This window comes from Lonchura striata, chromosome 8 (genome assembly GCF_050655825.1).
Source record: "Lonchura striata isolate lonStrDom1 chromosome 8, ASM5065582v1, whole genome shotgun sequence".
Classification (NCBI taxonomy): Eukaryota; Metazoa; Chordata; class Aves; order Passeriformes; family Estrildidae; genus Lonchura; species Lonchura striata.
This window is the reverse complement of record NC_140710.1, coordinates 22,479,259-22,494,519: the sequence shown is the minus strand read 5'-3', so window position 1 is coordinate 22,494,519 and position 15,261 is coordinate 22,479,259. Positions and strand designations below refer to the sequence as shown.

At 35.9% G+C, this 15,261-nt stretch overlaps 1 protein-coding gene across 4 annotated transcripts in view; it reads right to left on the bottom strand.

Annotated features, from left to right (window-relative positions):
- The window catches only part of DENND1B (DENN domain containing 1B), a 152,496-nt gene that overhangs the window by 48,319 nt on the left and 88,916 nt on the right, over positions 1–15,261 (bottom strand). For 3 of the 4 annotated variants that reach the window (XM_021547477.4, XM_021547487.4, XM_085585984.1), the window contains 3 exons: positions 8,723–8,823; positions 3,188–3,233; positions 1,554–1,655 (listed from right to left, as the gene is read on the bottom strand). In XM_021547477.4, coding sequence (XP_021403152.2) covers positions 1,554–1,655; positions 3,188–3,233; positions 8,723–8,823 — 249 coding nt within the window. The remainder of the gene's footprint in view (positions 1–1,553; positions 1,656–3,187; positions 3,234–8,722; positions 8,824–15,261) is intronic. The other variant, XM_085585985.1, reaches the window with a different exon arrangement.

The following is a 15,261-nucleotide window of genomic DNA, read 5'->3' as shown; positions in this document are numbered from 1 at the left end:
TTATTTAGCATGCAGGCCTTCATGACATTGTAACATCAACCCTATTCACTCAGTGGAAGGCCAGTTAAAGCTCCTGACATGCCAGAAAATGACTCTTTCTTTACTTGTTATACTCTCAAATGACAGAGTACAGTCAAAGTTACTGTATATATCTATATACATGTATATACTGTATCCATGCCTATGTAAATCACAAAACATCACAAAAATACACCAATTTAATAATAAATACACTAATGTAAACCACAGAACATCACAATAATTTTCATAGTCTTTTACATTTCTGAACTACAGTTGATGCTGAGTCCAAAGACTGACCAGATGATCTATAAAATGTTTTGTCTTGTTTTTAGATCATTAAAATCAAAGGGCAGTGTCACAAATACTATCATCAAGAGTTTGACTTCTATTGTACTAAATATATACAAATTATCAACAGTAACATAAGACACAGTATGCCACCACAGGATTTTACTTTGATTATGACAGGGGTATTTTATGATTTACAATTTCAGAAAATTTAACTCTTCGATTTCATTTTTTGATATAAAATTCTTTGTCTTGACAACTATTTGACAACAACAACAGCTTGTGCATCTTTAATTGAATAATGAAAACAGTGGTTTCACAATTATATTCTTTTAGAGCTCTACTGGGAAAAACAAGATAAGTGAATTTTGTGACTGTTTAAAATGATATACAGAGTATGTTCTCCTATAGGCAATAAAAAAGAAAAAAAAAGGCAAAAAAAAAAAAGAGGGGGGGCACCCTCTGGAAGATCAAAGTCCAGAAAGAACTGGCACTTAATTTATCATCCTTTACAGACAAAAGACAGCTTTCGTCATTTCAAAAGAATCAGATGTCTTTTATGACAAACTGGGTTTGCAGTTTAATTTACAAATAGAATTCTAAGTAAGCACTCTTTGCTCTGCCAAAGCAAATGACAAACAGTATAGGTTTTCATTCACACAGCCCTCAGCAGGATAGAAGAGATTAAAATAAAACTGAAATAATTTAGAGAAAACAAATAAATGTTTCACAAAGTTGAAGAAGATCAAAGCCTGAATTTTCTGACCCCAACTGTACAAGCATTTCTTATTATATTGACCAGTGCCATCAGATCATTAATTAAAAGGAAAGCGCTGGCAGGTGGCAGGGAAGCAGAAGCCGATAATTGGCCCCCTTCTTCTTTTTGCCTTCAAAAACTCTCTCGTTCTTTTGCAAGACATGCCACTAGGCAGACAGAAATGCCTACTTTGTAATATAATGATTAAGATGAGATGAAGAGACTCTTGCGTTTAAAGCAGCTCTGCCTAATGAATGCAGCTAGCTTTATAATTATGATCCTACTTTTACAATAAGGAATATGATGTTCCATTCAATGTCTCCTCAGCTGTCAAAAAGGTAAAAACCTCAAATATAGGGGTCTGCACTAGGTGTTTTTCACCCCCTTATTCCTTTTACAGCAGTTAGCAAAACGAGGCAAAAATAATTATGAGTAATTCAAGCACCTATATAAGAAAGAAAGAAAGAATGAAATGTCTAAGACTCACCACTTCACCAGGTAGGTTGTTCAGGTCATTAAAAGGGGTTTCTAGAGTGTTTGTGTCAACATTTAGCAAAACCACATCCTCCAGTGATCTATTTTTTACTCTCTGTTAAGAAGAAAAAAAAATTGGAGAAACAATTTACTATGGTATCCTCCTGAAGTACATTTTTCTTATACTGTGCTAAATTACAAATGATGATTTTATACAAAGGACAGTAATGGTAAAAACAGCTGGAGCTTGAGATGTAGGAATTGTGAATTAGATACAGCATTCAGAGTAGCTTTTGAAAATACTTCCTATACTTCAAACACTAAACTTATATTAATAATCTCTGAAAGGAATTCCTGAAAACTGAGATTTATACAGAATGCAGTTGAATATATTGGATAAATACATACTGGAACTACACATACTTGTAACAACATTTCATTCTCTCATATTTGTGAAAATCAGATAGGATATTAATCATATAATCAGATGAAAACCAGAAAAAAGTACAATTATTTGCAGATTTATGTAAGTACCAAGCATGTGATGCCTACTGCTACCACAGAAGAATGGAAAAAATGCTTTTTCATCAGTGTACTTGTCTAGCAGCTAAGAATTAAACAATTTGTTCCTTTCAGAAAAAAGGGATGGAACTCTTTTCTATATGGTCCTACAATAATACATAATAATGCAGTGAAGGAAAATAATTCCTGAAGGAACTGACTTCTTTTTTCAGGGCAGATCTTTCAGCTCCATTATTTCCTTATTGAATAAGAAAAAGCATCCTAATCAAGATATTATGACTGATGCATGCAGGTCATAATGATTTAGGAGCACAGAAGGCTATGCCTGGAGTTGAGAAGCGTAGATTATATAGAAGGCCTTTTTTTGGAAAAACAAAAGTGCTGGTGGCTCAGGAAAGAAATCACCCCATCACCTTAGCAGATGTGAATTGATCCTTGGAAACTGCTTTAGCAGAAGTGCAAATCAAATAAATGTTCCCAAGTCAATTATCTACACTCTGCATGATAATCACATGGCACATGTAGGCTTCGCAGCATTATTAAATGGTTATGGAAAAAGGCAAAACTATTTCTTACCCAGCTATTATGTAACAGTCAGGTGAGTTCTACTGTGTTGCTTTATGTTCAAATCTGTAAAAGCCACCTCTTTTTTTTTTTTTTTTTGGCAAAAAATGCTAATTTCTAAATTAATAGAAATGTCATGGGATGGAGGTTAGATTCAAGTTTTCAGAGCGACAAGAGCATAAATTATATGGGAAATCACAATAATGCCATAATCTGAGTGACAGTGACTCCAAAATAAATTCTACCTGTTCCTGAAAAATAAATTTTTATTCATTGCTGGGATAAGCTGTTGCTAAAGTACTAAAAAGAAGGAAAATAGCTACCACTGAGCTATTAATAAGACCGAGAAAATCATGATGTAGAGCTACAAGTCTTCATAAAACACTTCTAAAGTAAGATTTCAATGAGAGATATTATTTAGTAAAGCATATGAAGCTTAAATTTTGTAATTCTGCATGCTGAAGTACAGGGATTTTTTCTAAAGCATTTCCATAAAAAAGTTTTTCATGGCACACACACCTCATGCACCTCCCAGTACACCACAGAGTACAGGAAACTTACCTCTATCAAGCTTAAGTGGACGCCAATTAGATAAGGCATCGGTGCACTGAAGAAAAGGAGTGGAAAACATCAAGTTTTAAGTACAACACTAATGGATTATTCTAAATCTTGGACATAAGACCCTAGTAGACAGTCACTGTTCAATACAGTATTAAATGAACACAGTTGCTACAGGAATGTTTACTAGACAAGGAAAATTTTGTTTTACTCTGCAGTAAAGAGTTTATTTAAACAAAATAAAGGATGCTGCTGCAAACTATGAGGCATGAGCAAGGAGGCACCACAGCTTTTCATCCAGACCTTGTTCTAATAATGACCACACTGAGCTAACCCAACAGATGTTCCCCAAGTGGGCTGGTTTTAAAACACCAACTGGAGGACATAGTCCTGCTTACCATCACCACAGTGCCATACAAACATCATTACCACCAGTTTTGGTTCTGAATACCTCTCCTGGCAAGCCTTTGGAAGCTGTATAATATCCTATTTAACTCAAGATAATAAACTTCTCCTTTCCAATTTCCATAAGACAAGGAACTGTACCCTCCAAATAGAACAAATATCCACACAAAGCCGCCACAGTAAGACCTCCTGCAGCATGCAAGCAAGAAACTGAACTAGGCTGATTTATCATGGTTTCCTACAGTCTTCTGTTCTGGCAGCATCTGACCGAGAATATACCCAGTGTTCTGCACTGAAGGAAAAAAACTTCAGCAATCACCATGAGATTTTTGGGTACTGTGAGGTTATTGACAATATTCACTCCAGAGAAGTGAGCAATTGACAGGCTGGTTTAGGCAATTCAATGGGAAATGAATCACTAACAGATCACAGAGAAAAAAAAAACTAAATAAAAATAATCCCTGAAAAATAATGGAAGGAAGATGACATACAAAGGTACACAACTCACACACAGTAATGTCTCTCATGGCAATAATTTGATCACAGTGGCACTGACTGATTGGTGACTGACTTCCCAAGGATGGGGCAAGGTTTCACTGCATCAGTTCACGTGGTCTCATCCATTTGGTCCCACCTCTGGGACCACAAAAAGCAATTCTCACCTGCCTACAGCTACAGCCCATTTTAGAAAAATCTGTACACCCTATGGATTAGCCAATTGCTCTCATTAACAATGTCCCACAGGAGAGGATCAATGCACAAAAAAAAAAAATCCAAACAAAAAAACAACAAACAAAACCAAAAACCCAGCCTGACTGAAGCCCAAACAACTTCATAGTGTCTATGACATCAAAATACAGGTTTGCTGGAATTGCAAACTGTCATGGCTTAAGATTTCTAAGCAATGGGGCTTCCAAAAAGGAAAAGAGACCTCTATTTTTACACACATCTTTTTCTTAGCCCAATACTGACAAAATTTAGCACTTCCTGATGACTTCATCCAGGCTGATCCTTATGTCTTTTTGAACTAAACACAAATTAAATGGAGTTGTAAATGAGTGTCACTTCTGAGCAGATATCCATATATATTCAGAGGGGATTTAAACAGCTTTAAACCACTCTATAGTTTAAAGATTGCTTTGTACTATGTAACGTATTTAACTAAGCCAGTTAGAATGGTTATGGCTGACACATAACTGAGAATTCTGCTGCAGAATATGCAGCAAAACAGATCCTCAGGTTCCTCATATCAGGATACCTCAGTGTTGCAAATAATGTGAACAGACAGAACTAGAGTGAAAACAAGTGCTATGTCATGTATGGATTTTATGCACACTTGCTTTCTCATATATCAACACTGCACCAGTGGCTTCACCACGCCTGTGCTAACTTAGGATAGCTGATGATTTGCTCCATTAATAAATCTGCTATTAAAAAGGGAAGCATGTCGCTCTTTTCTCTACAGAACAAAGCAACAGCTACATCATTTCCATTTTGAAGTTAACAGAATAAAGGTACAAAGCACATCTTGAAAATGGATGAAATAAAAACTGCAGGCATAGAAAGTCAATTTAATCATTTTCAGCAAAAAGTAATTTTATAAGTCTTAAGAGCAGAGGCCTGTAATATGCACATGAAATTGCTTACTATGATACTACTGGGAGCTGCTATAGAGTTTTTCTCTTGCTTTTGCATGTTATCACCAAAAATATCAATCAGTGGTATCACTGCCCAAAATAATTACTATGTTATGCAAAACATCCAAGCTAATTGGAAAATAATTGCCCCATTCTCACGAAAACAGGCATATGTATATCCTAATTCAGAAGAGACCAAATCTCATAAAGACCTATTGCAAGAGTAACTTGAATTTTCTGATTGCATTACATTCTCAACAGAGCACTATAATAACAGATGCTTTATCACTGACAGACAAAACTGGCACATATTCTAATATCGATGATTTAGTTTGCCAAGATATTAGACCAAAATTTCATGAAATTAGCTTTCTTCTTCACAAAAATTAATTTTATTCAAATATAATTACTGTATCAATGTTCTAACTTAATTTTTGTAACAGTTTTCTTGAAAACCAACCACCACTACACTGAGTGCAACAGTCTCCTTTTACTTACTTAAATGTAGATGAGAAATCTATTTTTTATAACATAATTTAAAACTCAATTTTTTATTAACTGTGACAAGGATTTTTTTTGCTGCAGTTACAATGAATATTACTTTCTCAGCCTATATTTTGCTATCTTCCGGAAAAAGAAATTTCTTACATCTCTTTTTCTGGATGGTCACTCCAGTTCTCCCACTGGAGCTCCCACAATGGCAGTCAAGGCTGAGCTAACCCTCCTGAAGTCCATGAACAGACACTCTGTTCTCAGCCTGGAGCTTGGCACTCGCAGCCTGGCCAGTCCTGAGGCTGGTGCAGTCCACACTGTCCCTCTGGCTTGGGCTACTCCAGCATCACCTGTTACATTAGGTCTAAATCCAGCCTGTAAATCAGGCAGCAGGATAGAAATTAACAGATTTTTTTTTATTAAAAACGCAAGTGGAAGTATTGAAATCATTTCAATATAGCCTTGTTCTGCTCAAAGATACATTCTTCCTTTTTCTTGCTTACAAAATGTACCAGCTAGGCACTTTATGTGAGTGATCAAATTCTAACCCCACAGAATTGTATCCTTTATGATATTACAAAGATTCTTAGTCCAACTAATAGGAAAAAAGGTGTGTTTCTCTCAAAATACATTATATGATCATTGTGCAAAAAAAAAGTTACAGAATCAGGCTTATCTTTAAATTAATAGATTTAAATATATTTTATCTTTGTTTAAAAAAGCTTTACTACCATAGAATGAACAAATTATTTAATTGATATTCCCCTACTTCATATATTTGAAAGCCATTTCAGAACAACGTTAAGAAAATGAGAGTTCATAGGAGACATTCCAAGAAGCACAAGGGAAACAGTGACAATGAAATTTCTAGGTATGAAAATACATGTTGAGCTAAAATGGCACTTTTATGAAATGAACTTTGCTTATCAAAAATGACGTAAAAAATAGAAGTAGCAAAATAACTTTTGCATTATTATTTTTAAATTGGCATGATCCTGTTGGACTGCAAACTAGGTCAGGCCTACTACAAACTTTGACCTTAAGAATTCATCAAGGTTTTTTTAACCTGATATATTATATATGTATAAGGAGAACATTTATTTACTGTTAATACACCAGAACATGAGGAAAGCTACGTCATTTATGTGTTTTTATTACACTTTTCCAAACCCTCTCACAAAAGAACCATTCAGATGAACAGAAAGAGAAATGTAAATGCACAAAAATCTGAGTCAAAAGGTCTGAACTACAGCTACTGTGATAAAGTAATCTGTTGTGCATTTCTCTTCATGAACTTTATGTTACCTTTTGAACATCTCTAAAACAGGAGAACTTTTTTCTCCACTCTACTGTAATAGAGAATAAAGGATAGAAATGAATTTTACAAGTTTAAGAAACTCCATGCTTCTTTTTAATCAGTAAAAAAATTTCTCAGGTCATGCCACATTGACCTAGAATCCCAACTATTATCATCATCACATGGAGCTGTGTACAGCATCTAACATTGTTATTTCTGAAAACATTATCTGGGCTGAGAAGGGGAAATTTTAAAAAATCTTCTCATATTCAGGATGCACTCTACAGGGTACAGTTTGCATAAGGAAGTTCATCTGCCTTCTGAGAACAGCATTTTTGGATGATCTGAAAAACTACAAAGGTTCTGGCCGGAAGCTCAAGTAATAAAAAACTGAAACACACCCAAGTTCTACCCCATCTTGGTGCACTTTATCAAGGGCAGGAGGAGAAAAAATTAGGACAATTTCTTCAACAGAAAACTATCATTAAAGAGGAAAGGCTTAGCTGCACTTGTAAGTAAAAGGAGGAGTTAGAGAAGAACATTTGGGATTCCTTTTAAAACAACAAATAAAATACACATTAATTGTAAGAATTACCACAGAAAAAGTATATACCATGGACAAATATTGTGAACTTCAGGAAAAACTACAAAAGGTGCTTCAGGAAACATAGTGAGAATTTGTTTGAAAACAAAATTTCAGTAGACTGAATGGAGTTCAGTAGAACACCAATACATTCATAGGTTTGAGGTGGAAAAAACTCAAACCAAAACCAACAACATAAAGCCCAGCAAACATATAAGCATAATTTATTTCTATGAAGAAAACACAGACTTAGCTCAGTAAATATCTGGCTGGGTCTCAGTTTTTATATATAATAATAATAATTGACAATCTCTAAAACAGCTTGAAATGGTTCATTTTTCCATAAGAGACCCAGAGGGTCTAGGTTAAATGAAAATCTCCAGGAATGGATATTCCTGCTTAAATGGAAAATGGAAACTCTCGTTTGTTATCTCTGCCACTACTCTGAATAAAAGCAAGAAATTGTGAAACAGGCATGTGGAAACATCATCCCCTTGAAGGATCAGAAATTAATCAAAAAGTGATTATTCTTCAACTTAAAAATGTGCCAAAACCACAAAGTCTGTAATGTGAACAGAAACCCATCAGGAGAAGCAGAATTCTTATTATAAAAATTTTGGAGTCCCAAAAGGAGCTTTTAAGCTGTTTTGGGACGGCATTGGCTAGAATCCTGAGTCTGGCTGAGTTAAAACACAAATAGTAAATCACTGATGAATACTAACATCTGATTCTGGAAAAAATGATCAGGGTTTTTTTTGAATGCTTCTATAAGTATAACGTGTTTCAACTTAAAAGCTAAATAAAAGAAAACTGTAACATGTTTGCATTTAAATTATTGAATGAATTCTCTAAACAATACAACAGAAACAGTTCTTACAAACAAGATTCTAAATGCTGCACTAATAGCAATCAGCACTGTAACTCAAGATACTAATTCAAACACCATATCAAGGCATGCTGCAATATCCCTAGTCAAATTATCATTTAAGCACTGGCCTAAGTGCTTTCATAAACTGGATCCTGTAAGTTCAGTCATACTAAAGAATCAGTGTTTTCATCAGTTAGTCAGAATTCTAAGACAGGTAAGAATTTCAGATATGGGGATAACAGGTTAGCTGTCTTACCAGCAGTAGTCCAGAAGATGTGGAGGAAGCACTGGGATGTAAATATGTTGCCAATACATTGGATACAATAATGCAGCTGACGCATGAACACAAGCAGTTAACTAAAAACAAAAATATATACACAGAATTGGCAACAAAAAAAAAACATGAATAAAAAGAAAATACAAAATCTTAAATTAACTTTAGACATGCAGGAATCTTAAACTCCCCAAACCACCTATTATATAATTTTGTAAATTACTCAGAATTGCCAAAACACGTCCACAAAGAACTCTAACATATGTATAAAAGCACAACATCTGCAAGAAGTCAGGCTAACAAGTTAGCCCTCCCTGCTCAGCTATTCCCTTGGAAAAAGAGAAATAATCATGAATTACTTGATGCAGTCATGGTCAAACATGAGTACTGCATGAACACACAGGACTGAAGTGCACCCCAGTTTCACTTGCCTCCACTGAGTGCAAAAGACTCAGGGGAGTTTTCTGGTCCCCATTTCTGCTATTTTTAACTGGAATTGATCTGAAGCTGCATGAAGCCACAGAACAGCACTAAACACAGAAGCAGGATTAACTCCTTTTTGTGTCACTATCTTCATTTCCAAACTATCTCAAAAAAAAAAAAAATCTGAAATTAATATTCGCTGTAACAGCAAAGGAACTTAATTACATTTTTCCAAAACTCCCTTCCCAAAGCAGAGACTTCCACGCCTGGCACAAGGATCATGGAAAATGAAGGACTCCTTGACCAAGAAAGGAGGTGCTACAAACTGCTTACCACTTAAAATGGACACCTCTGGTTTTCTAAAACAAACAAAAAAACACCACAACCACCACTTTACCCCCGAAACAGAGAAACAACTAAGTATGGAATTCATTAGAAATGGGGCCAAGTTCATTCCACAAGTGAACAAAATAATCTTGGAATATGTAAAGAATTCAAATTTTATCTATCTTTGCTATAAGGGCGTCTCTCAAATTTCGTTATTTTATTATGCATGCATAGAGTTATCCCAGAATGAGAAAAAATCCAGGCTGCTCCAAACAAGGTAACCTATATCCATCCTATGTAGCACTAGAAACCTCATATAAAAAGGGAAAAAAAAGTTTAAGAGAATGCCCTGTAATGTAGAAGTTACCAAGCTGATGGAATAGAAGAGGCTGTCCTACTGTTTTATCACAAAATTACTACCTGAGTTTAACTTGATAATAGCACTGTTTATTAGACATGAACTTTCACAATAACAAAACAAAGACAAAAAATAAAATGTAAATCCTGCCCATGCAGCAAGTGCTAAAACATTTTGGATCTTAAAGGGGAAAAAAAACAACCCTCTTTGTGGAACAGATCAGCAGTTAAAGTGTTCATGTCCTGGCTGTCTTGGACATTTAGACTTGTAAATAAAAAATTACACTACAATTTTGTACACGTATTTTTTACCCTAAAAATGAAAAAAAAAAAAAAGCAGTTATAAGACCATTTGCAGCAGAAATCAGAGACAATTACAATTTGTGCAGCCTGGTTTGCTCAGCCCTCAGATTAATATAACACGATTAAATATGGAAAAGAAGAGAGCCTGAAAGCTCCTGAGGGATATCATTAGGGCAAATTGCCAAAGAATGAAACATGAGCCAGTCAGGAGAGTCTGGAAGCTGCAGTGGTACCAAGGGACTTGAATATTCGACAGTTGGAGCTTCAGTAATGTGTGAACTGCAGGTTAAGGTATCAGGAGACTCTGCTCACTGACACACAGAATGTCACTATTGACCAGCGAGCTGCCCGAGCCTGACAGCTACACAGCAGAAAGCCAAGGATATCATAATTCCCTATTTAAACTCTTCCTTGCAGATTAACATCTCCTTTCTTAGCTTTACACCACACTTCTGCAATTACTCTCATTTTAGACTTATAATAATGGGTATTTTAATAATTATTGGGCTGTTACTATGAATTGATTTGGGGGAAGAAATAAATGAGTACATTCTCCCTCTTCTACACAGTGGGATTTATGAGGTTTATTTCCATATTATCTCTCTGTGTAGACTGTACTGACAGCACAGTCCAGCTTAGCATCATGTTTTTTGCTCTTTCACTCAGAAAGGATATGGCATTATTAATTATTATGTCCACATACTTTTTTACACAGTATATATTTCAAACCACAACAACTTATAGAAAAATCAGCATTTCAAGTATTTCAATCAAAGGCTGAAATAAAGCTGAGCATAGTTATCCAGGATATCCCCTGATGTATACAGTCACCTCCTCCTCCTCTTAATAGGCATTCTTAAATTATGAATTAAGATGACTATACTATTTGCATTAAGAAATTTCCCCATCTTATGCACGTCTGTTATATTTTATTTCTCTACTTTAACAAAGGAAGCATGCAATTCCTTAAAAATAACTGAAGTCTTATTAACTCATTTTATAATCTGTATTTTAGTGTAGCACTCCCAATAGCATCTATTTACCATTTATAATTTTTTCATCTACAAAATTTTATTATTTCTAGCAGGAAAGGCAAAGACTTGATTACTTACACATCAAGCTTTTGTTGTACTGTTCCTCACTTTTCTATTTAATAACATCTTACTGTAAGATCCTTTTTAAAAATTTCCCTCTATGCTGCTGCAGTATGTATGTTTTATAGTTTCCTGTTTACAGCATATAACACAAGCAGCTATAGGATTGTGCTGCTCTTCAAACTGTGCCACATTTTATTATTCTGCCAACTCTGTCTTTAAGCAAATACTGATAAGATAATTATGTATTTCATATTGAAATTTGCATACTTGGTGTAAAGAAATCTCTTTTTTGCCTTTTTTTTTTGCTGTTTCAATGGTGACTGCATTTCTCAAATGCATTAGTTATTTAAAATAACCTTCCCCTTTAACTGACACATCCACTCCAAGGAACAGAATGGGAACTGCTGTGAAGCCTGAACAATGCTCACGTCTTAAGGGGCAGTTCTGAAAAGCTGGGTCCCAGGGAGAACTCAACCATTTAATCACAACTCCACAAAGGTGACACCAGATTTGGGGGTGTCCAGCAGCGTCTGTGCACAGGAGCAAAGCCTGGCAGGCACCTGCCAAAGGCTGCAGGGGACATCCTCAAACAGAGCATCCAGCACAAGCTCCCAGGCAAAGAAATGAGAGGCTGTTGCTTGACCACATGGGAATATTTTCTGCAGAAAACAGTCCTTGCACTATTTAGGCACAAAGACATCTCTCTGGAGTCTGACAATTGACTGCTATCTATTCCAAAAGGAATTATCAAGAACTACCTTGAAAAGATATGTCACAGATCATAAAACAGGTACACATTCTCCTGAATTACCTTGAAGTTGTCTTCAGGAGACATTCTACCAAACCATCTTGAAGTTGTCCTCAAGACTGTGTCCAACCCTACCTATTTTTCCACTGACAACTGGATATAAACACCAATTGTGAACTGTGAACTTCCTTTTAAAGGTAGGTTTTATATTAAAGGCAAAAGCCTCTGTCCAATAAAATCTGCTGTACGTTTATGTATGGACACAGATACATCATTGCACAACTCTGCAATTAAATTATAGCAGATGAGTGCTGCAGAACCTAGTTCCTGCAAATCTCATAATTTATTACCTGGTTTGAGGTAAAAAATTGAGACATCCTCCTGTAGTTCATGTCACTACAAAAGATATACTAGAGCTGTGTTTCTATCCATTAAAAAATGGGCAGACAGCTTTTAAGTAAAGTTTTTGTCAGCTGAAATTCATTTCCCAACACTCAATGGAACTTCCAATACTTTTGTTTCCATCAATTTTGATATTTAGACTGTTTTTCTCCATTTCAAATAATGTCTTTTAGTTAAACAACTTTTATTTTTAAAAATAAAACTAATTATCTTTTTAAATTTTGTTTAAATAATGTGGTTTACTTACATTAACAGCATGAGTCAAATTATTTGAATTAGTTAAAAGCAAAATCTTAATGTTCAACCCTTTAACAAATAAACACATCTAATCTGAAATCGCTAACATTTGCACTGGGCATAAGAAGCTTTATGTCTTACTCCATCAGTAACAGGCTTACTAATAGTACTGAGTATAAATGAAAGTTTCAGTCTTTATGATCTCTCCTGATAAGATGCTGCAGCCAGAATCAACATGTGAGCTTTCATATACTGCAAGGAAAGTAACTGGCGTTTTCTCCAGAGTACTCCAGTGATTCTGGTAAATTAATTTTTATCCTTCCCTCTGCAAAAAAAAAATTCTGAAACTACCTGTCCACTGAAAAGACAGTCTCTCCAAATAATGGGAGACCACATTACAGAGTTTGTAAGCAGAATTCATTACTGGGCAACAGAAAATTGATTACTACCAAATCTCAATAAGACTGAAACAATGCCCAAATTCTAGAGAATGATGAGTTACTTTCTACCTTATGGCAATAAGCAGACAGCTGGGAAGGCTGTTGTTCAAAATCTATGCAGTAATGAACATGAACAGCTGGGAGAAGTTTTAGTTCAAACCAAAAGCAGGTCTACCTGCTCCTGAAACTCAAAGAGTGCAGCTCTTCCCCTCCCTCATGCAGATGCAGTAATTCTGATGAGTGTATCTGCCACCCCAATGCTCACTTCTACCAATGAATCTTTCTGCTTGGTATTTCAAAGGGATTGGTCCCTTTTTCTGTTGGCCTTTTATCCTCTTCCTCATTTCAGATCTTGCTAGAACACTGCGACATGTCTGGAGCTATACTACTTCAGCTGAAATATTTTCTGCAGACTCACAGATAATGCTTATTTGTTACCTATTATTCACATAATTTCAATGAGCAACATAAAAATACCTGTATTCTGCACAAAAGGTACCTGGCAGTTTCTTCCATTGATATAAATTACTTTCTTCAAAGCCTTTTCCATAATCAAAGGTAAAAAGAGAGGAAGAGCATCGATGGCAAGATTTGCACACATTGCAATGCACAAACAAGAAAGACAGAAACTGATTAGCAGAATCTTGTCAGAAAGCCAAAAACAGCAACAGAAGTTAAACAAATGCTAAAGTAAAATTAACCTGTGATTCTACAGAACCTTTCAAAATCTACTGTAAGCAACTAAAGAACTACTGTGATAAAAGCATTTCCTGAAAAATCGTCAAACACTGTCAATCTCTGTCAACACCATGTCCAGAAATGGGTACTGGTGTGCTCTCTCCCTCCTCCCTCACAGTCCCAATGGGCCAAAGAACTGCCTCCCTCCCACTGCCTTGACCACACATATGTTGAAAGATGCCCAAGATTCTGTTTAGTTTCGTTATCTCATCTACTCATTAATACCTATGGCAACAAACTCTAGGGGATGGGTCACTGTTTTACCACAATTACAGCAGTCACCATCAGACTGGACCAACCCTTGTGGCTCCTTCCCCAACAGTGCCAGGTCACAAGAATTACTGAGAAACACTGTCTGCTTCCTGGAAGGGGAACAGTTGCACAGGTGAAAGGAAGCCTCTCCTCTACATCATTACAACTCATAAATTAAACCAACTTTATCTTAGAGAAGCAAACACATCTAGATTCTATTTGATTGAGAATAAGATCAGGCCCCACACTCATAACAGATGCTTAACATTTGTGGAGACCTTCCTTTCCATCCACTTCTTGAACGGGGGGACAGGGCAGAGGAACACTGCTGGGGTGTAAAAGTGGGAAGGGAGCTCTTGCTTTTGCCAGTTTACAGGAGAGCATAAATCTATTCCCAGCTCTAAAGATTAAATAATCAGACTAAATTATAAACTTAGCTCATTCTGCCAGCATTGGTGAGAAATCAGTGAGGAAAAAAAAACTAGCAACAAAAGAAAACAGAATATATTGTCCAACCCATGATATACAAAGCCACTTCCATGCAATTCTTTAATTTAGCTTCTGGCTAATCATTTTCCATCTGCCATCCCCATAATCTTTAGGAAGAAAAAGAGGGAGGACCTTAAATGAGCCATAATGCATTTTCCTCCTGTTGGCAAGATGAAAATCCATCTCTCCTCTCTCACAGAAGGGAGAGAGAAAGGGAAATATATTTCCAGTTCAGAGATGAAAATTTCAACTTTTTCCCTTTTAAAAGATAAAGATATAAAAGAAAACACTTGTATAAAAAAAAAAAAATATTTTCTCCGGGAATTGCTGTTGGTTTTTCTTAGGATTATTCACTTCCTTTTATCATTCTTTCTGGGGGAAGGAAAGGGAAGAGATGAGTGTTACTCATGATTTTGACAGCACTTCATATACAATCAATTTCATTCTTTTCTTGCAGTTCTTGATTCACAAAGCAGCATTATGGCATCATTCTTGTGCATTAGCTTGGAAGAGAAAAGAGAAGACTGCAGACACGGCTTGTTCCTTGCCCATGGCTCCAGGAGTGACATGCTGCCCAATAGCAGAAGCTGAGCAGAAAATAGAATTGAAGTGGTAGTAGACAGGTGAGTGCTCACAGGAATACCACTGACATACTGTGCCTACACCAGAGACCCACAGGCACTTATATAGATAATCAGAGGTATCTAT